Source organism: Hypanus sabinus, chromosome 22 (assembly GCF_030144855.1).
Source record: "Hypanus sabinus isolate sHypSab1 chromosome 22, sHypSab1.hap1, whole genome shotgun sequence".
Taxonomy (NCBI): domain Eukaryota; kingdom Metazoa; phylum Chordata; class Chondrichthyes; order Myliobatiformes; family Dasyatidae; genus Hypanus; species Hypanus sabinus.
In genome coordinates, this window is record NC_082727.1 from 60,135,685 (window position 1) to 60,158,072 (window position 22,388).

Genomic DNA, 22,388 nt, shown 5'->3' on the forward strand with positions numbered 1-22,388 from the left:
ATCAGGTTCACTGGTCTTTGAAATGATTAATATTTATACCTGCACAACAAAGTACTTATTACATGACGGAAATTTAAAATGAATAATCTTTAAAAACACAAGTGGAAATTTTGTAATGGCTTTAGTGCAGCTGGTATTCCTGTAGAAAAACCAACACACAGAATCTGAAGGCTCACAACACCCTTAAATGCAAAGTCTGTAGTTAACCTTGAATAGATCTTTAGGATGAACTTTCAGGACAAATCCAAATTTATCTCAAGTTTTAAAAACAAAATAGAAAATATTCAAAATTAATAATAGATTACAATGTTTAAAATGGAAACAATACAAACTAAAGCACTTAACTGCATTTAATCATTTTTACATATTTCTAATTTATTTCAGAAATGTAAATTACATGAAACTTTCCTATTTTCCTCACAAATGTTCTTAATTGAAATGAATGGAGCTGATGAACTATCGCCTAAGGAATTGCAGGAACTCTGCATCCTATAATTGAGCCCATGAGTTGTCCATGTAGGAAAGCAGTCAGGAAGTTGGGAGCATGTAACAGGATTTCCTCCATATCTGTAAACTTGTGCACACAAAGCAAATAGTTCCATGTTGAACTGTTGCATTTCTTACAAGATTCCCAGGCATAGCTACATTTCGATTGACATTCTGACAGCTGCAATTTTATTATATATTTATTCAAAAAATTATTATTATGTTACTTATTGTTGGTGAAAACTCAAGCTAATATATTAACCCCAGAAAATTGCACTTGCAACTAATTTTAAACACAAATCTAAATGAAAAATATTGCTTACCACTATTTGTAGCTGTCTTGGGAAAATTTCTCTAATAGAAAGACTGGAATCGTATCTTGAGTAGGCCTGCCACATTTTCCCAGCAAGTCTCTAGTTCTTGAGTTGGTGTCTTATAGTAGCGTGCTTAACTGTGTTTAGTGATCATACAGAAGTGAAAGATACAAGAACATAGCCATTCTGATTCCGATCCATCCCTTCAAGCATTGGTAACCACTGAATATATCTGAGAACTTACTCTTGCTAAGGATGAATATGCTGTGGATACTGCCACAAAACATGGCATTGAATATAGGGAACACCTTCCATAATCTGTGTGTTGACAGAGTGCCCTCTTGTCTTTTGAGGAAAATGTCAGATTCTTGAGTAGAGTTCTATGGTCATGAATGACTGCACTCGAAACAATGTTAATAAATCCCACTGCTAAGGTGTCTCATCAAAGTTCAAAGTAAATTATCAAAGTACATACAGTGCCTATAAAAAGTATTCACTCCCCTTGTAAGTTTTCATGTTTTATTGAATCATGATGGATTTAATTTGGCTTTTTTTGACACCAACAGAAAAAGACTCTTTCATGTCAAAGTGAAAACAAATCTCCACAAAGTGATCTAAATTTATTACATTTGTTAAACACAAAATATTTGATTGCATAATTACTTACTCCTTTCAAATCAGTATTTAGTAAATGCACCTTTGGCAGCAATTACATTCTTGAGCCTAGGTGGATAGGTCTCTTATCAGCTTTGCACATCTGGACACTGCAATTTTTCCCCATTCTTCTTTACAAAACTGCTTAAGCTTTGTTAGATTGCATGAGAATTGTGAGTGGACAGCCCTTTTGAAGTCCAGTCACAAATTCTCAATTGAGTTGAGGTCTGGACTCTGACTAGGCCACTCCAGGACATTAACTTTGTTGTTTTTAAGCCATTCCTGTGTAGCTTTGGCTTTATGCTTGAAGGGATGGATCTGAGTCAGAATGGCTATGTTCTTGTTTCTTGCAGTTCTGTATGATCACCAAACACAGTTAAACATGCTACTATAAGCACTAGAGACTTGTTGGGAGAATGTGACAATTTTTCTCCCAAGTCACAGTTCTCTTGCAGATTGCATCAGGTTTTCCTCCAGAGTTTCTATGTATTTTACATTCTGCCTTCCAGGGCTTGCTACAGTGAAGCATCCCCACAGCATGATGCAACCACCAACATGTTTCATGGTAGTTTTTGATGATGTGCTTTGTTTGGCTTACGGCAAACATAGCATTTATTCTGATGGCCAAAGAGCTCAATTTTGGTTTCATCAGAACATAGAACCTTCTTCCTGCTAACTTCAGAGTCTGCCACATACCTTCTAGCATACTCTAGCAGAGATTTCACGTGAGTTTTTTTCAACAGTGGCTTTCTCTTTGGCACTCTCTCAGAAAGATACAACTGCTGAAGCACCCAGGCAACAATTAGTCTATGCACAGTCTCTCCCATCTCAGCCACAGAAGCTTGTAACTCCTCCAGAGTTATCAAAGGCCTCTTGCTGGCCTCCCTCACTAGTCCCCTTCTTGCACGGTCACTCAGTTTTTGAGGACGGCTTGCTCTAAACAAATTTACAGTTTTCTTGTATCCATCTCCTGACTTGGGCTTTTTAATAACCTTTTTGAGGAGTTTCTTGGAGAGTTCTTTTGTCTTCATGGTGTAGCTTTTGCCAGGATACTAACTCCCCAGCAGTTGTACCTTCCAGATATAGGTGTATCTTTACTACAGTCTATTGAAACACCTTAACTGCATACTGGTCTCCAAAACCAGAACTCCAGTTAACTAAATGTGTTACTTCTATAACCAATTGGCTGCACCAGTGATGATTTGGTGTGTCATGTTAAAGTAAGGGGGATGAATACTTATGCAATTAATTATTTTGTGTTTTATATTTGTAATTAATTTAGATCATTTTGTAGAGATCTGTTTTCACTGTGACATGAAAGATTTTTTTTCTGTTGATCAGTGTCAAAAAACAAATTAACTCCACTGTGATTCAATGTTGTAAAATAATTTTTAAAAAATGAAAACTTACAAGGGGGTTGAATACTTTTTATAGGCACTGTATATGTCACCATATATAACCTTGAGATTCAGTTTCCTGTGGCATACAGTAAAATCATAGCCATAACAGAATCAATGAAAGACCACTCCAACTTGGGTGTTAAACCAATGTGCAAAAGGCTGTGCAAATACAAAAAGAAAAAAAAATAATAAACAAGCAATAAATATCAAGACATGAGATGAAGAGTCCTTGAAAGTGAGTCCGTTGGTTATGAAACTGAAGTTAATAAAATTAGTCCTCTGCAAAGAGAGCATTTGGGTTGGTAGTGAATTGGGATATGGTATATCTAGTATGGCAACTTAAAATGATCCCATAGAGAGGAAGTTCAAAGTTATCATGGCCTTGACCTCAAAACTAGAGCCAACCAAGGAAATAACTGGTTTAGATCTGGTGTCTAAAATGTAGGTAAAGAGAAATATAAAGGCAGGCTTGGCCAGTGGAAATGGGAAAATTGGTTTAAAATAAGACAGTAAATAACAATGGCAGACTTTTAATGGGATATTTGCTCTTTCTCAACAAAAATTTATTCCTTTGAGGAAATTAAAAAATATATATATATTAGAAATAAGATCCATTGCAGCTAAGTCAGAAAGTAAATGATGATCTCTAATAGAATGTACAATCATAATACTGCCAAAGGACACTTCGTTGGTTTCTAAAATTTAACACAACACATAGAGACTAAATGGACTATGAGAGTTAAGCAATCAAGAGCTTGTATATAATTTGGAAGAGAATTTCTAAGGTAAACAATAGTTCTCTTCAGGATGAGATTGAGGAATTAATAATGTGAAATAAAGAAATGGCAGAGAAGAAATATTTTGAATTTTTCCACAGTTAAAGACATTAGGAATATCCTAATAGTGGTAAAAAATTGTGGGACCAAATGGAAAGAGGAATTTGACGCAATCACCTTCAAAAATGAATAAGCAAATTATTGGAACTAATGGCTGGTCCTGCTTGACCACATCCAAGGTTTTTAAAAGTGGCTCTCCCAACCTGGAATCCATTGACCCCTCAGTTAATGGTGGGGGTCCATGGCAAAAAAAAAGTTTGGGAACCCCTGCTCTAGAGACAGTGAATGAATGAGGAGTGATCTCCAGACATTCTAGATTCAAATCTTAAAGTTTCAATTCTTGGAACAAGAATCACATCTGCAGAAAACAGAAACAGGATAGGTTTTTCTTTGAATGTGCACGTAGTAAGGAGAGTGTGATGAGCTACCACATTAAATATTGGTCAACAGGTTTTTTCAAAAGTGTTGCTTCTTTGGAAAATGTTTTCATTTATGATAGAACACTTGAAGCTGAGCACAAATATAATTTCAGGCTATTGTATCACGTAGGTATTTGGAAAAACAAGAAATTACCTGTTATTGAATATAATGTGTTTAATTGCATAATGGTGCTGACCCTTTGTAATAGTTCAACTAAGCTAAAAAATGTTTTGTTGATGATTTTCATTTGTTCTCAGTGTCTAAGGCATCAAGCTTAAATGTTGAACAATAATCAGCCAGCATTGATTGATTCCAGAATACGTACACAATGCTGGAAGAACTCAGCAGGTCAGGCAGCATCTGTGAGAAAAGAGTAGCCAACGTTTTGGGCCGAGACCCTTCATCAGGAATGGAGGGGAAGAGAGGGCCGAAGCCCAGTAATAGAGATAGGGGAGGGGGTAGGGCCTAGAGGCGCCAGGTGGAAAGCCAATCAGAGGAAAGGTAAAGGGGGGAGGGGAGGGGATAAGCATGAAAGAACTGTAGAGATAAAGAAGCAGAAAGTTGAAAGGGGAGAGAGGCAGAGAGGGACCTGGGATAGGGGAGGGGGAGGGAATTACTGGAAATTGGAGAATTCAATGTTCATACCACCAGGCCGGAGGCTACCCAGACGGTAGATGAGGTGTTGCTCCTCCAACCTGAGTTTGGCCTCATCATGGCAGTAGAGGAGGGCATGTATGGACATATCTAGATGGGAATGAGAGGCAGAGTTGAAGTGGGTGGCAACCAGGAGGTCTGTCTATTGTGACGGACGGAGCGTAGGTGCTCGATGAAGCGGTCCTCCAATCTGCGTCGGGTCTCGCCAATGTAGAGGAGGCCGCACCAGGAGCACCGGATGCAATAGACGACTCCAGCAGACTCTCAGGTAAAGTGTTGCCTCACCTGGAAGGACTGTCAGGGGCCCGGAATGGTGGTAAGGGGGGAGGTGTGGGGACAGGTGTAGCATTTGCGCTTGCAGGGATAAGTGCCAGGTGGGAGTCCTGGAGGGAGGGACGTGTGGACCAGATAGTCGCAGAGGGAACGATCCCTGCGAAGAGCTGAGAGGATGGATTCCAGTTGCCCTGATATCGTTTCTCCATGACTGCATTGTCCTGGTGAAATGTTTCACCACGTTTGTCGCTGACAGCACCAAGATTTGCAGGGAAGAAGTCTAAATGGGAATGCAGTAAATGAATCTTTAGTGACATATTGCACTTCATGGTTTTGTACGCATGAAGCATGTTGTCAACCAGCTGCACATAGTTTGGTACTGTGTAGTTGCTAAGAAAATTTTCAATATCCTTCAGTGCTTTCCATGTGATTTTTCTCTGGTCCCACTAGAAGTTCTTCAAATTGCCTGTCATTGGTGACCTGTTTGATTGATGGACCAACAAAAATGCCTTCCTTAATCTTGGTATCAATTATTCTGGGAAACTTTTGTCTCAAATATTGAAATCCTTCACAGAAATTTACAGCCTTTCTAAGACCTGTCCTGCCATGCAATATCTGCCCTGTCTAAGCATACATAGGCATGCCTGGACAAGATAGTAAACTTTTCAGCTTACTTTGTAGGCAAAATTTTAATTGACTTGAATTATGAATTGAAATAACATATATAGGTGATTTCATAAAAATGATGTGCATTAGGGAAATTTCACGGTGACTTTCATGATCAGCATCCCAAAATCCATAAGATACACCCAACGGTATTCAGGAAACAAAATTTTTGTTGTCCTGAATCATTTCTGCTCTCTTAAGTCTGCTGACAGAGTGTGCTTTGTGTGGATGTTCCCCTGATCTGACAATCTATTATGCAGACTGGTTAAGAGAAGCATCCACTGTAATGGTGTTCCTTTTTGCCATTGCATTTGTGACTTCCCATTTCCACACTTATTCCACACTTTCCATCCTCATTTACCACATATTCAGACTTCAACTTCCTCTTCCTTTAGGCTGAAAGGTTTGGGGCTTATTCAACTGCCTGTACATTGCTAAATTTAGAAGTATCCAACACACAGTAATGAAGTTCATATACCTTCTCAGTGTACGTATACTGAAGGGTAGTTCTAGACCAGGCATGGGCAAACTACGGCCTGGGGGCCATATGCGGCCCGTTAAGCTTTTTAATCTGGCCCACAGAACTTGATGAAATTATATTAATAAACTTTGTTAACGTTTTTTCCCCGCAATTCTGGCGTTTTCCCAATAGATGACGCACTCTATATACATTGACCTTTGTTGAGGTGCAGCGTATTACTCCACATTTGCACTTTACTCTTTGTTCGGCTCGACCTATTTGTGTGAACAGGCGTTCAGCGTCATGAACATCAACAAAGCCAGCCACAGATCCAAGTTAACTGACCAACACCTCAGATCCATCCTGAGAATCGCCACAACAAACTAAATCCAGACTTTGATGCGCTGGCTAAAAAGGGAGACCAACAACACTGTTCCCACTGAAATTAAAAATAAGTTTCTTCGTTGTGTTATGTAAAAAATGCATTTGAAAATATTTTGTTCAATAAGCCTTACATGTTACATGTCATTTCTGTTAAGTGATGGACATGAGTAGTGCGCAGGTGCATGTACGTTCTCAAAATAAAAAATGCGCTCCAGATCAAATAACGCGCTCCGCATACTGGCGCGCTGTCACTGTTCTGTCCTTGTGCTGGTCGTTGTTGAGTTTTGGCACAGGGGACAATTGAGTAAGAAGGAGCAGGACAAGTAGATCTGCATCTCCTACCGTTTTTGAAATAAAGACAGTCAGGAGGAGAGTGATGATGATAATATCTTGAAGGATAACAGAATTTTCAGTGCTTTAAAATAATAACTGTTACTATTAAAAAAAGCTGTATTTTATTCATTTAATTTTCAATGTTTTAAAAGTCATTTCAATAAATAGCTAAATACCATGGGACTTCAAAGACAGATATTTTGTTGTAATGCATTTGTTCATTTTCAATTGAAATTAAAGCACATGTTTTCGACATATCCCATGATATTTTATTTTCTCTTATGAGGTGTATTACCAAAACACTCTGTCCATCTGTTCCTGGTCCGGCCCCCCTGTCAAATTTTAGAACCCTTTGTGGCCCACAAGTCAAAAAGTTTGCCCACCCCTGTTCTAGACTGATGGATAGTCTGGAATCATACTTTGAACATGTCTTGGCATATAATGGGATTCTGGTGCTCAATTAGCTGTCTAAGAATTCTAAATACACTCTGAATTTGTTACTTTAGTAATAAACAACATACTAATGGAAATCTTACTATCTGTTTCGCAGATTAATGATGGCAAATATAAAAGCTCAGCTAATTTTGCTAATTATCGCTTTGAAGTAAACACTAAATTAGTTTTGGCTTTTTGGTCTAAAAGGGGTGACATTACATGAACTAGCACTGACATAGCAATTTTTCTCAGATGACTTTCATTTTCAACAGAGAGTCCATAAGGTACTTCTGTGTACAGGGCTTGCCACCGGAGAAGAAAGATTTGTAAGAGTAATGCCAATTATAAATATTTATAAAACTTTAAAGACCAAACTTAATGAGGGAAAAATACTTTGTTTACCCAAACAGGAATTTACAGTTTTTGAAAGATATGTCTTATGAAGCCTAGAACTTAGAGGCAGCAAAATTGCTGGTGTCCTCATCAGAGGAGAAGACGGCCTCTGGGATTAACAAATAAAGTTGAAAGGCAAGAGCATAGGCCTATTGCAGCAAAGTAGCTAGGATAGTGACATCTACACAATCATCTGCATGACAATTTAATGCAACAATAAGTTTAGTGGCTACTAAGGTTACCACTCATAATGCTCTTCACTCTTATATTCATTATTTTCTGATTCCTAGGATAGGGGGGCTCACAATTAAAGATTCAAAGTACATTTGTTATCAAAGTATTTATACATAATACAACCCTGAGATTAATCCTCTTGCAGGCAGCCAGTAACAAAGAAACACCATGGAACCTATTCAAGAAAACATCAAACGTCCACTGCGCGATAAAACAAGTTGCACAAACTGCAAAAGTGAACAAACAACACTTAAAATACCAGGAGTCCAGTAATATTCAGTTTAGTTCAGTTCACTTGAGCATGTGAGCAGAGATTAGGTAAACTACACTAATATTTAAGTTTAAAATGAGATTTAGCTGAACATAACTGTAAACATCACCCATAGCCTGTCCCTGTCCAACCATGTCGATGCCACAGCCAGGAGAGCACACCAGCCTCTCTACTTTCTCAGGAGGCTAAAGAAATTTGGCTTGTCCCGTTTGACCTTTATCAATTTTTGTAGATGGATGATAGAAAGCATCCTATCCTGATACATCACAGCTTGATATGGCAACTGCTCTCCTTGAGACTGTAAAAAAGCTGCAGAGAGTTGTGGGCACAGCTGAGTGCATCATGGAATCCAGCCTCACCTCGCCCTACACTTGTCAGTGTCACATTAAAGCAGCCAACATAATCAAAGAACCCATTGGACTTCTCTCCTCTCCCCCTTCCATTGGGTAGAAGATATAAAAAGCTTAAAGGCACATACCATCAGGCTCAAGGAGATCAATCCCACAGTTAAAAGACTATTAAATGGTTCCATAGCATGATAAGATGGATGCTTGACTTCACAATCTACCTCATTATGGCCTTGCACCTTATTGCCTTCCTGTACTGCACTTTTCTGTAACTAAGGCTTTTTTTAAGATGGTCTTAGAAGTTTTTAACAGTAATTAGGTAAATCATTCACATAATTGAGAAAGGTGAAACTTGCAGTCCTCCAATCTGAAGATGGTGAAAAGTTGGCATGAAAATTCTATCGGGGATAGGAGATTACAAGCAATTTTTAAGTGTATTGTTACTGAATCCTTCCATCTATTTCCAGGACACATGCACTAATATCTGACTTAGCACTTCTCAATAGAAGTGCTTCTATTACTTCTCTTTTACTCTAGGTTCCCCAGTCTGAATTCTTTAAGATATTAACCTTTGTGGATTCTACTGTTGTTTTCCTTGGTACAACTCAGTGGATTGGTGCAATGAAATGATCTGTATGAATGGGTTGTAAAATAAAAACAATCACTGTTCTTCAGTACATGTGACAATAATAAACCAATTTGCCAATATAGGGAGGACTTCCACCAGTTACACAAACTTCAATTAAAGAGAGTGAGAGAATTCTTCACTCAGGAGGCAGTGAACCAGTGGAATTTACTATGTGATTGAATGACATATATTAGCCAGGATACCAGCAAACTTTTGTGCTCTTCAAAACAGAGCCATGAATTCTCTTATGTTGACTTAAGAGAGCAGGTGGTAGTTGTTTAGAGGTGATTCTGCAGAGGAAAACATTTTTTTGTTAAGATAGTCTTAGAATAGCCAAGTCATTCACATAATTGAGAAAGGTGAATCTTGTAACCCTCCAATCTGAAGATGGTGAAAAATTAGCATGAAAATTCTATCAGGGGGTTAGGAGATTCCATGCAATTTTTAAAATATATTCTTCTTACTGACTCCTTCCATCTGGAATCAGGACACACGTACTAGTGCACACACTGGACTTAGCACTGCTTGACAGATTTGGTTTAGGTTCTCCAGTCTGGATTCTTTAAGGTATTAACCTTTGCATAATCTGCTCATGCTGCTATACCCTGAACCTGGCAGATATTCCTGCCGTCTGCTGCAATCAGTTACCCATGGCTTGGTGTCAAAAGGCTGCTTGTTTGGGTGGTTAAGCAATTGAGGCTGCCACTCATTCCTAAGATACAGACTCAGCTACATCCTGGTTGACAAAGTAAGTATAGTCCTTGTTTGGTATTCGCAGCACTTGCTGCAGCTGTCGATGGAGCACCCAAATCCTACAGTCTGCCTCATTACCTCTAGTTGGATGTGATGAAAGCTACTGTCTCCCTCTCTTTTTAGCTAAACACTACCATTGAGGTTTGTTACCATAGAGAAATCTCTGTCCTGGGGAAGTTCTGCAACCAAACAGAAGATGAGGTTTCATTTTCATCATAATCAACAGGTAGTGATAAGAAGGGTCATTGGAAATGGGCTGCTCAGTATTTGAGGCAGGTGCAGCCAGTACACAGCATTAATCCACAACTCAGATGGTGACTGCACCATTACTGCAGTCCATCCAACACCAACCTTCACAAGCAAGTTCAAAGTAAATTCATTATCAAAGTACATATATGACACCATATACAACAACCCCGAGATTCATTTTCTTGCAGGCATTCACAGTAAATACAAAGAAAGAAAAAAATTAATAAATTAGCAATAAGTATCGAGAGCATGAGGTGAAGAGTCCATGAAAATGTGTGTCCAAGTGAGTCCATAGGTTGTGAGAACAGTGCAGTGTTGGAATGAGTGAGGTTATCCCCTCTGGTTCAAGAACCCGATGGCTGAGGGGTAATAACTGTTCCTGAACCTGGTGGTGTGGGTTCTGAGATTCCTTTACCACCCCCCAATGTTAGAAGCAAGAAGACAGTATGGCCTAGATGATGTGTGTCCTTGATGATGGATGCTGCTTCCCTGTGACAATGTTCACCCATGATGGACTGGGTCGTATCCACTAATTTTTTGTAGGCTTTTCCATTTGAGAACATTGGTGTTTCCAGCCCAGTTCATGATGCAATGAGTCAATATATTCACCACAACTCATCTATAGAAGTTTGTTAAAGTTTTAAATAAGGTGCTACATCTTCATAAACTTCTTTAAAAAAAAGTAGAGGCACTGCTGTGCTTTCTTTGTAATGGCACTTACATGCTGGACCCATAATGATAACACTGAGGAATTTAAAGTTGCTGTTCCTCTCCCTCCTATGGTTAATAATCAGTTCCTTGGTCTTGCTGACATTGAGTGAGAGGTAGTTGTCGTGGCACAACTGAACCGGATTTTCAATCTCTCTCCTATATGCTGATTTGTCACCACATTTGATTCAGCCAACAACAGTAGTGTCATTTGCAAGCTTGAAAATGGCATTGAAGAATCCAATTAAAAAAAAATGAATGAAAGACCATAACAACTGCGCAGAGAAAGAGAGAAACGCACACACACACATTTGCACGCAGACGCCCGCACACACACACATTTGCACGCAGACGCCCACACACACACACACACACACACACACACACACACCATGCAAACAACAGAAGCAAATGACAGCGTTCCAAACCGCATTGAGTCTTTGGATCTATTCCCCAGAGCAGCTGGAGTAGGCCCAAGCCTCAATCTTAGTTCATCATATTAGCAGGGCAAAAGCGCCATGAAACTGGCAGAGATGACAGCCGCAGGAACAGTTCACTGCCTCAGGATTGCACAGAAGAATGAACATTGCGGGAGAGCAAGTGAAATCAGTCCAAGTTCACTCTAGAATGCCATGACACTACAGCAGCAGGGAAGGCAGGATTTCACACCACAATGGTTCATATTACATCTTTATATGCATGACGCAATAATGACTCCTTTAACACTTTGCCTTTAGTTCTCTCGTTCCTGGGAACACATCCCGGGCACAAGTGAGGTCGCAGTGCCATAAGCTTTCTACTATGTGGAACTGAACTGCCAATTATTATATCACTTTGGTTAGCTTTTTATTTAATTTGTAACTGAAATTAACTCCTGGTAACTCAGATAGAGTAATCTCTTGATATCTGAGAAGGGAAATAAACGTGGACAATGTGCTATAAACACTGCAGTCACACCAATAATTGTGAACTTGCTGATTGTTTTCTTTATGATGTGCTTTAATTTACTGTAAGCTTACAGTAATTCTGTTATGCAAAATTAACTAGTGAAAAATATAAGTCTATATTTTACTGGGTAACATTACTAAATGTGCCTACAAACAAATAAATAAGCCCAATAAAATCTGCTTCAAATACATTTAAAAAATTGTTTGAAATCATGTAGAGACCAATGCAATGTATAATCCTTTAATATGAAAAGTAGGAGATTTAAAGGGGTTTAAGTTGTAAATTTTTGATGAGTTGTTGATATCTGGGACATGCTGCAGAGGGAGTAGTGGAATTGGATAGAATTGCTATGTTTAAGTGGCATTTAGACAGACACCTAAATAGGAAAGGCATAGAAAGGTACTGTCACAACCTGGATGAGATCAGTGTAGTTGAGGAAGAAGTTGGCACAGATCAAATAAGGGTGTTTTTGCACTCTAGAACTGTATGATTTGTACACTAACAGTGTAACATAGACCCTTTCAGGAAATACTTAATTTCATTAGCTTGTGATTTTTAGTGTCAGCAAGTAACAAATATTATCTTTTATCTCTTTATTTTCAGGTTTGGAGTGGATAAACACTGAAGGACCTCTTCTCTTACACAGAGACCTTTGCGGTAAAGTGGTTGTGCTGGATTTCTTCACTTACTGTTGTATCAACTGCATGCACCTGCTGCCAGACCTTCATGCCCTGGAGCAGAAACATTCTGCTGAAGGTATCAGTCACAGTGATTTTTATCATTAATGCAAGAAATACTCAATCATACAAGTGTACACTATGTTTGCCTATTAAACACATGACTTATTAAGGGCAATGTCCGATAATAGGATGAATTGGTTTTCAGTTTTTGTAATAGTCATTTTTCTACAATTTGAAAGGAAATTAATATGCAAATCGAATAGTTTTACTGTGTGTAATTACAGCTTAGGGGCATTTGAATGATTTATCCCTACCTCAATTAATGACCCCAGCATTCTTAGATAGCAATTTTCTATTTTATAGATTTCTGGCAATAGTCTTTAAGAAGACTACTCAAGTATTGAATAAACAACAAAAAAAGAGATGGTGTTAAATATCAAACCCAAAAGTAAAACCCCAAACAATGATCCCTGCAACACACACAAAATACCGGAGAAACTCAGCAAGCCAGGCGGCAGCTATAGAAACGAGTAAACAGTTGACAGGTCTCGGCCCAAAACATCGGCTGTTTACTGTTTTCCATAGATGCTGCCTGGTCTGCTGAGTTCCTCCAGTATTTTGTGTGTGTTGCTTGGATTTCCAGCATCTGCAGATTTCCTTTTGATTGTGATTGCACTACTACACTGCAAAGTCTCTTCCCGGGATGCCTACTCTGAAGAAGTTTACATCTTCCCATCAATGGGAGTTCAGTGAAACTGTCTGTCACTGGTCCCCCTCTATGATCTCTGCTGCCTCTGACTCTTCGACCATGTGCTCACCCAGACCCACTACCACGGTTCTGATGAAGGGTCTCGGCCTGAAATGTTGACTGTTTACTCTTTTCCAAGGGTGCTGCCTGGCTTGTTGAGTCAGATTACCCCTACCCTTGCGTGTCTGTGATTTTGGCCATTATTGCAGCAATGCATATTCCTGAGCTACTTCCTCTTTAATCTTTTAGCTTGCATCCTCTTCTCAGTGGCTGCCTGACCCCGGCTTTAGTTGCATGTTTGATTGATCTTCATGCACGTACTACACTGCACAGAAAGGAAAGTGTGCAAGGGGCCTGTGGCATCTTGAATTGTGCTCTATTAGCCCTATGATCAAAATCACCATTAATGAATGATTGACCAGTGATCTGAGGAAATTGATGAATTTTTAGTATTTTAGTTTAAGACCTTGCTTTGGTCTGACTTCATGAGGGAGAAAATCAGAAGTTAAAAATATTGCAGAAAACATTTATAATGCCATACAAGAACATGCAATCACAGAGGGATATTCTCACTATAAAATACCAGCTGCAATGTATTTCTCAAGGGAAAGCATGACAGCATTAATGTTAAAAATACTTTTCAACAAATATCAGATATTGTAGGCTTCTAATGAGTTTTCAGTGGAAACCATTCCCCACCAATAGCATATAATAGATCGTAAGATCAAATCAACCTCTTCCACTAAAATTTTCCAACTTATCAAATGTCATTATTTTTTCAACCGCAAAGCATATACAATGTCGTATTTCTATTACAATGAAAATTCTATTACTAGACAAAGCTTAATTTCATGCTTAAAATTCATTCAGAAAAGATATGCAAAAATAGACAGTAAGAGATTCCATTTTCAGAATTGTTTTTGCAGATTATATGTTCTTTGATAACAATGAATGTGTGGTAGATTTTGGATTTAATCATGCTCCCTGTTTTCTGTACTTACTAACAATGACTAATGAAGTTAGAGTACAAGGACTTACCAGTTTTCATAACAAGTAAAAGAATTAGGGCCTTTTAGGATTGCAAAATAATAGTATAAATTATGTCCATAATGCAGTTGAAGTAAACAAACTGATCAGAATGGCTGATTCAGTAAGTATTAATATGTGATAAAAGTTATGCATATAATATCAAAAGAGGACCTCTGACCGGTTTCAGCCTGAAATATCGTCACTACCTCCTCCCATAGATGCTGTCTGGCCTGCTGAGTTCTGCCAGCATTTTGTGTTTTTTTTTAATTTATTTCCAGCATCTGCAGATTCACTCGTGTTGCCTCTGACCACCCAAGTTGCTTGCAACTCCATCACAGACATCTTGGTGCCAATAACACTAAAAATAGGCTGCATGCGTTTTGTAGTCAACTGAAGATATTTTAAAGTACAGTGACTTTAAGTAGGAGAACAAGGTACAAGGTCCTTACTTGTAAGGAAAATTGCTTAGCAGAATATTAAAGAAATGTAAAGAAGAAATGTGTCATGGCTGTAATTGATGTTACATCTTAATCTAAGAATCTTGTTTGTATGTTTTCTAAAATTATAGTTGGGAATTAGTATTATTGGTCTTATATTCCAATTGTTGAATTTCAGTGTATACTAAGGCTAGCAACTTTCTTGCATGTGAATACCATTAACTCTTGAAGACCATGCAAATCTGCTACAGAAATACAATTTTGTGTTAGATGTATATAGTTTATTAAATAGCAGAATGTATAATGGGAATGCAGCACAGAAGCTGCTTAATTTGATTTCTACTTTTAAATAAGATAAAACATTCTTGCTCTTTTAGTAATTCCCTGGAGTTTTGCCCTTTTCTGTAGGACCATGATAAGAGGTTTAGCATGTTTTTTATTCCCACAGATCCCACAAGTGTTCCAAGACAGCAAAAAGGGAGCTGCTAAATTAGGAAAAAACTTAAAGGTTTATTTTTTGAATCAATTGCCCCTGAGTATGAGCATCAACATTAGTATCAGCAACACTACCCTAAACAACACACCTTAGGCACCAGCTATATCAAATAATCTCTTCTATATATCTTGCAGTTAAGTAAACAAATTACTAAACTGTACTTTTGGAAATATGATGCATCCTTTTTGTAGTGTGTCTCATAACTGATTAATTGCTAGTTCAATTTTTATAGGTTACTCACCTGTGCTATACTTCTGTAAAGATTAAAATGTGTAATCCTTTTACATATAAATACAAGGGTGACACAGTAGTGTAGCAGTTAGCATAATGCTAGTACAGTGCCTGCAACCCAGGTTCAATTCCCGCCACTGCCTGTAAGGAGTTTGTACATTCTCCCTGTGACTGTGTAGGTTTCCTCCAAGTTCTCCGGTTTCCCCCCACTTTCCAAAGACATACTGGTCAGTAGGTTAATTGTTCACATGGGTGTTAATTGGTGGTGTAGACTCATTGAGCTGGAAAGGCCTATTACTATGCTGTATCTCTAAATAATAACCCACAAAGGAAAGGAATTTAAATTGACATCATTTATGTAGCTATAAAGGATCAATTTTGGGAATTGTAATTATAAAGCATCTTATTCTGTGCTTTGGATTATCAAATTGCTTCAATTACCCTTCAAGTTCAATGCTGTTAATAAGCAGCTTTAGAACAGAGATGAGGAGGTATTTCTTTGACCAGAAGGTGGTGAATCTGTGGAATTCATTGCCACAAATGGCTGTTTGCAACACATCATTGGATATATTTAAAGTTGGTAGAGATAGGTTATTGATTAGTAAGGGCATCAAGGGTTACAGGAAGAAGGCAGGAGACTGGATTTGAGAAGAAAAGTAAATCAGTCGTGAATGAATGGCAGAGAAGACTGTATGAGCCAAACGACCTAAATTCTGCTCCCAACTCTTAAGTTGTTATAGTTTTATGCAAACAATCTGAACACAATAAACTCTCAATAATTTGTTTTAGAACAAACAACTTGTTTTTCTTCAAATAGTGTTTGATCTTTACAGGGCTGTGTAAAGAAGAAGGCAGATTGTGGTTCAGTATCACAAAATCCCTGAATACAATGCATAAGTCTAGAACTTTGTTCCTATTTCCAGTAGAACCTTAACTGACCAACTTTTCAGACAGACTAGCCAACTGTGTATATTTTATTTAGTTGCAGAGCTTTCAATCATGCAGTAACTATAATGTCTTGGAAAGTAATTTGTATTATGTTTGTAGAGATGGAGGGAACATTCCAGCTGATGATGTTTGGGAAAGAAGCTGTGATCCACAACAGAGCCAATCTTAGTGCAAACTTGATTCAAAACATCTTTATTACAGATTAAAATTAATTATATTGTGTTGCTGGTAATGCATGAATAATGACTAATGACATAATTTTGTCATGTGTATACCTGGCTCATTTAGGTTCAAAAGAATGTTTGATATTAGTACAGCAATCATAGTCTGGTAATTGGCTTTCTCAGATGCTTAGAGTATCCGGCATTGTACTTATTTCCTGATTTAAAGATGAATAATTGTCTGATTCACATGCATCTATTCTTCAGCAAGTGGTTCTACACTGTGCATGATCCAATATATTCAATCCATTTATAATGAGTATTGCTAGTGATGAGGGGAGTACTTCTGGCAAGATGGCGGTACAACTGGTCACAGCAGCTTCTGTGGGATCACAAAAGGTGCTATCATTCTTCTTAAACGTACTTCTGTTGATTGCAAGTTCTTGCTATACATTAAGAACTTGAAGTATTGCAGATCTACACCATCAGCAAGTTGCTCACTGGCAGAAATAATGAAGGAGATACAGAATGTGCTGTTGCCTGACTCAATAGGGGCTTACAGTCAAATAGCAAGTGGTCATCATGGTTGCTTTCCTCGTGATCGCAAGACCCCTTTGGACATTGTTAATTTGGTATACCGCAAGTTCAATTCGCTGATTTATTGCATGCGTACAGGGGACGGATGGAGGGGTCTAGTCCTGGACTGTAGTGAAGACTAGGTCTGAAGCCTCAGTGGCATCTATTTGCAGCTGCCTGAAGTGACGGACAAAACTGTTGCACTTTACTGGGGGTGGTGTGGCACAGTGTCCAGAATGGAGCTGGAGCTGTCCTCAGAAAAAAAAATACACAAATAACTCATGCGGTGCATTCAACTTACATTCATCGTCAATGCTTTCAGTACTGTTCTATCACATTCCTACACATCAGTAGCACTATTGCCACTCATATGGCCCCCTGGAGTGGTACACTACTACAATAATTGAGGGGCTTCCTCAACCAACCCCGCCCCTCCCTCTCCAGTAGCAGAAGAACTCTACGTTGTGATACTTCCCCCACAGAGCCCTTGCAGAGACTGCGCCAAGCTTTAGTGCGCACCACAGCACGTACTTCTGCAGCCTGGAGTGTTACAGTCAGAACACTCCTCCATGAACCTCTCAATGTGCTGACAGGCCAACAACTTTTGGGCAGACCAAAGGACGTCTTTCACTGAGTTGATGATCTGCCAACCGCACTTGATGTCTGTATCTCTTAGAACAGTTCACAAATTCGAGAGTCGTCTGTCTTGCAGCTACTCGGGATAAATCATGACACAGGTCCTTGCATCTTTCTCCACAACCAGTTTGCAAACCCACATTCTACAAAGAGGTGAACTGCAGTCTCTTCCTCACTACAGTCATCCCACATGCAGCGCGCAGAGGGAGTGATGCTCCAGGTATCCAGGAAATATCTCACTGGGGGGAGGGGGCCCTCACTTTCAGCCAGGGAAGGACTTCGTGCCTGTTGGTGAGTTCTGGGAATGAGGCATTCTGCCAGATGGTTTGAATAGTCTGCTCAGGGGAACAGTCCATTGTGTCCATTCAGACCTTCTCCTGCAGTGTCTGCAAGACTTTCCATGCTGACCACTGCCAAATGGACTTATGGTCAAAGGTGTTGGTGTGGAAGGACTTATCCACAAAAGACAAATAGTACGGTAGCATCCAGCTGACTGGACATTGCATGGCAATGAGGCCAGACGCATCCTTCGCAACATTGGGGACAGATAGAACTTTGGCACGTGGTGGTACTTGGTGCCCATGCATTTAAGTTTCACTTACAGGCCTGTTGCAAGCATACACAAAGGGTGAGGGCGACATTGGGTTCGTTGTCCAGGGACTTTTACATTGGACCCATCTGACCCACTCCATTTTGGATCCCTAGATGAACCTGAAGACAGCTCAAGTGATTCCCAAATTGGAGGAGCAGGGGATGGGCCACACTGTGCCAAGTACAATAACCTTGAGAGCACCTCACACCTGATGATTACGTTCTTCCCAGTTTTCGATAGGGTGCGCTCTCACCAAAGTCCCAAATTTTGATTTATCTTCCCAGTTTGTTCCAGCCAATTCTTGTTGCATGGCTGAGTCCCTTAGAACCAGATCCTCAGCATTTGGGTCCTTTGCTTATTGCATTCATTTCCTGTCCTGTGCTTCCTGGCCCTTAATATGTTATAAGATAGGAAAACATTGTCTTTTTCTGTTTAACGTTTATTAGCTATTTTTTAGTAATAATTCTATGATGGTATTGCACTGGAGTTATTCATTGCCATTACATAAGCATGTTATACTAATTGATGTTTTTGTATCTCATTATATTTTTAGATATTAATTCTTCTGTCTTTGTCTGTTCCAGATGGACTGGTAGTTGTTGGTGTCCATTCAGCGAAGTTTCCGAATGAGAAAGTTGTTGAAAATATTCAGAGTGCTATTCTTCGCTATAATATTACACATCCAGTTGTAAATGATGCCGAGGCAAACCTGTGGCAGGAGCTTCAGGTGACGTGTTGGCCAACGCTTGTGATTCTAGGTCCAAGGGGAAATATGCTGTTCACTCTTATTGGAGAAGGGCATAAAGCAAAACTTTTCCTGTTCATTTCTGCAGCATTGAAATATTACAAAGAAAAAGGAGAAATTAATAATCATGGAATCAAACTGAAATTATACAAGGATTGCTTGCCACCTTCTTCTTTGCTTTTTTTGGGTAAAATTACAGTGGATAATTCTTCAGGTAAACTAGCAATTGCTGATTCTGGCCATCATAGGATATTGGTAACCAATAAAAATGGACAAGTTCTTCACTCCATTGGGGGTAAGACAAATCTGATTATTACATTTTAAAGTAAAAATACCTCTTGTTTATATCAAGCATGCCAGTAAACATAAATATAAATGGTTATATATATATATATCTCAACCATAAGAAATTCTGCATATACCGGAGAGATTGCCCAGCATTTGACAGAACTATACGTTAAGGAGAAATGAGTAGTTATGATAAGGATGTTTAATTTTAGAGAATGCTAACTTATCTACAGTCTATGTAATGTCTCTGATTCATATAACTTGTGTTCTTTCTTTGTATGAAATAATTTGATATATTTCCATCTTTAAAGCTTCATTGGAGAGTTAATGGAGTGAAAATCATTCTGATAAAACTGAAATCATATGTGTTATGTTATAGGAATATATTATGTTATGGAGAACAATCACTTTTGAATACTTTGCCTAATAATTACTCCACATTCACAACAAAGGTTTGATGGATTCTTTCACGCAGACACAAGTACCTGCAGATACAAAGTTCTCCTTCACAGCCTTCAACGATGCAAAGTACATTTATTATCAAAGAAAGTATAGGTTATATAACCTTGAGATTTGTTTGCTTTCAAGTTTAGCCAAAAAGCAAGAAACTCAAAAGAACTCAATTAAAGAATCAAAATTAAAAGAGCAACACCTGATTCGCAAGAGAAAGGGAAAAATGCAAATCATGCAAACAATTCAAGGGAACAACAACATTCCAAACCAAATTGAGTCCTCAGCTCCAAGCACCGGAGTTGACCCAATGCCTTGCTTATCAGTCCATCATATTAGTGGCCATGGAGCACAGCAGCCAGGGCAGTCTTCATAGCCTCAGTGCAATGGAGAGAAGAGTAACCATTGCAGAGAGTGAGCAAAGTTGGCTCTCACCTTGGATCCCGACACCCTGTCTTTTCAGTCTATCTAGGCCAGCATTTAATTTGCCGAAACAACAGCAGATTGTACCTCACACTAGGACACGGCTGCTGTGAAGGCCTCAGGTCCTAGACCACGCTGTTTATTGCCTTGCTTAAGGCCCAGATTCTGTTAGAACTATTCCAAAATCTAGTGATTCTTGAAAGATCATTACTAATGCCTCCATAATCTCTTCAGCCACCTCTTTCAGAACACTATGGGGGTACACCATTTGGTCCAGGTGACTTATCTGCCTTCAGACCTTTCAGTTTCCCAAACACTTTCTCCCTAATAATGGTAACTTCACACTCTTCATGCTCCTGACTCCTGGAACTTCCACCATACTGCTAGTGTCTTCCACAGTGAAGACTGATGCAAAATACTTATTCAGTTCATCCGCTATTTTGTCGTCCCCTACTACCATCTCTCCAGCATCATTTTCCAGTCATCCATTATCCAGTCTTGTCTTTCTTCTAAACTTTATGTATCTAAAGAAACTTCTGGTATCCACTTTAATGTTTTTGGCTTGCTTACTTTCATATTCCATCTTTACCTTCTTAATGACTTTTTTAGTTGCCTTTGTTGGTATTTGAAAGCTTCCTAATCGTTTAACTTCCCACTAATTTTGCTGTTTTATATGCCCACTCTTTGGCTTTTATGGTGGCTTTGACTTTTCTTGTTAGCCACAGTTGTGTCATCTTTTAGAATACTTTTTCCTTTTTGGGATGTATATAGTCTGTGCCTTCCAAATTGCTTCCAGAAATTCCAGCCATTGCTGCTCTGCTGTCATCCCACCAATGTTCTTTTCCAATCAGTTATGGTCAACTCCTCTCTCATGCCTCTGTAATGCCCTTTACTCCACTGTAATACTAATACATCTGACTTTAGCTTCTTCTTCTCAAACTTCAGAGAGAATTCAATCATATCATGATCACTCCCTTAAGTGATCTTTTACCTTAATCTCTCTAATCAATTTTGATTCATTGCACAACACCCAGTCCAAAATGGCTGATCCTCTAGTGGGCTCTACCACGAGCTGCTCTAAAAAGTCAACTCATAGGCTCTTTAGATGTTCTCCCTCCTGTAATCCAGCACCAACCTAATTTTCCCAAACTACCTGCATATTGAAGTCCCCCATGACTATTGTATCATTGACCTTATGTCATGCATTTTCTTTCTGCCGTTGTAATTTGTAGGCCTCATCCTTACTACTGTTTGGGGTTCTGTATACAACACCCATCAGGGCCTTTTTACCTTTGCCTCCCTCCATAATGATTCAACACCTTCTGACTCCATGTCACTTCTTTGATTTGATTTCTTTTTTACCAATAGAGCAATACCACCCTTCTGCCTTCCTGCGTATCCTTTCAATACAATGTGTATCCTTGGATGTTAAGTGCTCAGCTATAATCTTTCAGCCATTATTCAGTGATGCCTACAACATCATACCTGCCAGTCTGCAACTATGCTGCAAGTTCATCCACCTTAATCTGCATACTGTGCATATTCAGTCCTGTGTTCACCCTTTCTGATTCTGTCTGCCTTTTACGTTGCAACTCATTTTATTGGCTGCAAGTTTCCCCTATGAACAGCCTCTCCTCACTACACATTGCCTCTGTTTGTAAACCAGCTACCTCATTTTCAGCACTATTATCTGCCTATCCTCTGATACTTCTTGCATTGAAATATAGGCAGCTCACGACACTAGTCACACCAGTATCAACCTTTTGATTCCTAACTTAGTCTAAGGTCTTACCAACATCTGCCTCCAGAACTTCTCTATTAACTGTTCTGGCACTCAGGTTCCCATCCCTCTGCAATTCTCTTTTAAAACCCACTGTGCAGCATTAACAAACCTTCCCACTCTGATAATAGATCCCCTCCATTTCAGGTGCAAACCATCCCTCAGTATAGATCCCACCTTCCCTGGAAGAGAGCCCAATGATCCAAAAATTTTTACCCTTCCTCCTACACCAACTATTAGCCATGTATTAAACTGTATAATCTTCCTAGTTCTGACCTCACTAGCACATGGCATGGGTTACATTCCTGAGGTCACAACCCTG

At 39.0% G+C, this 22,388-nt stretch overlaps 1 protein-coding gene across 1 annotated transcript in view; it reads left to right on the plus strand.

The window, feature by feature from the left end:
• nhlrc2 (NHL repeat containing 2) overlaps positions 1-22,388 on the plus strand; it is a 90,919-nt gene that overhangs the window by 8,022 nt on the left and 60,509 nt on the right. The window contains exons 3-4 of the mRNA XM_059948005.1: positions 12,450-12,602; positions 18,965-19,420. Of these exons, the coding sequence (XP_059803988.1) occupies positions 12,450-12,602; positions 18,965-19,420 (609 nt within the window). The remainder of the gene's footprint in view (positions 1-12,449; positions 12,603-18,964; positions 19,421-22,388) is intronic.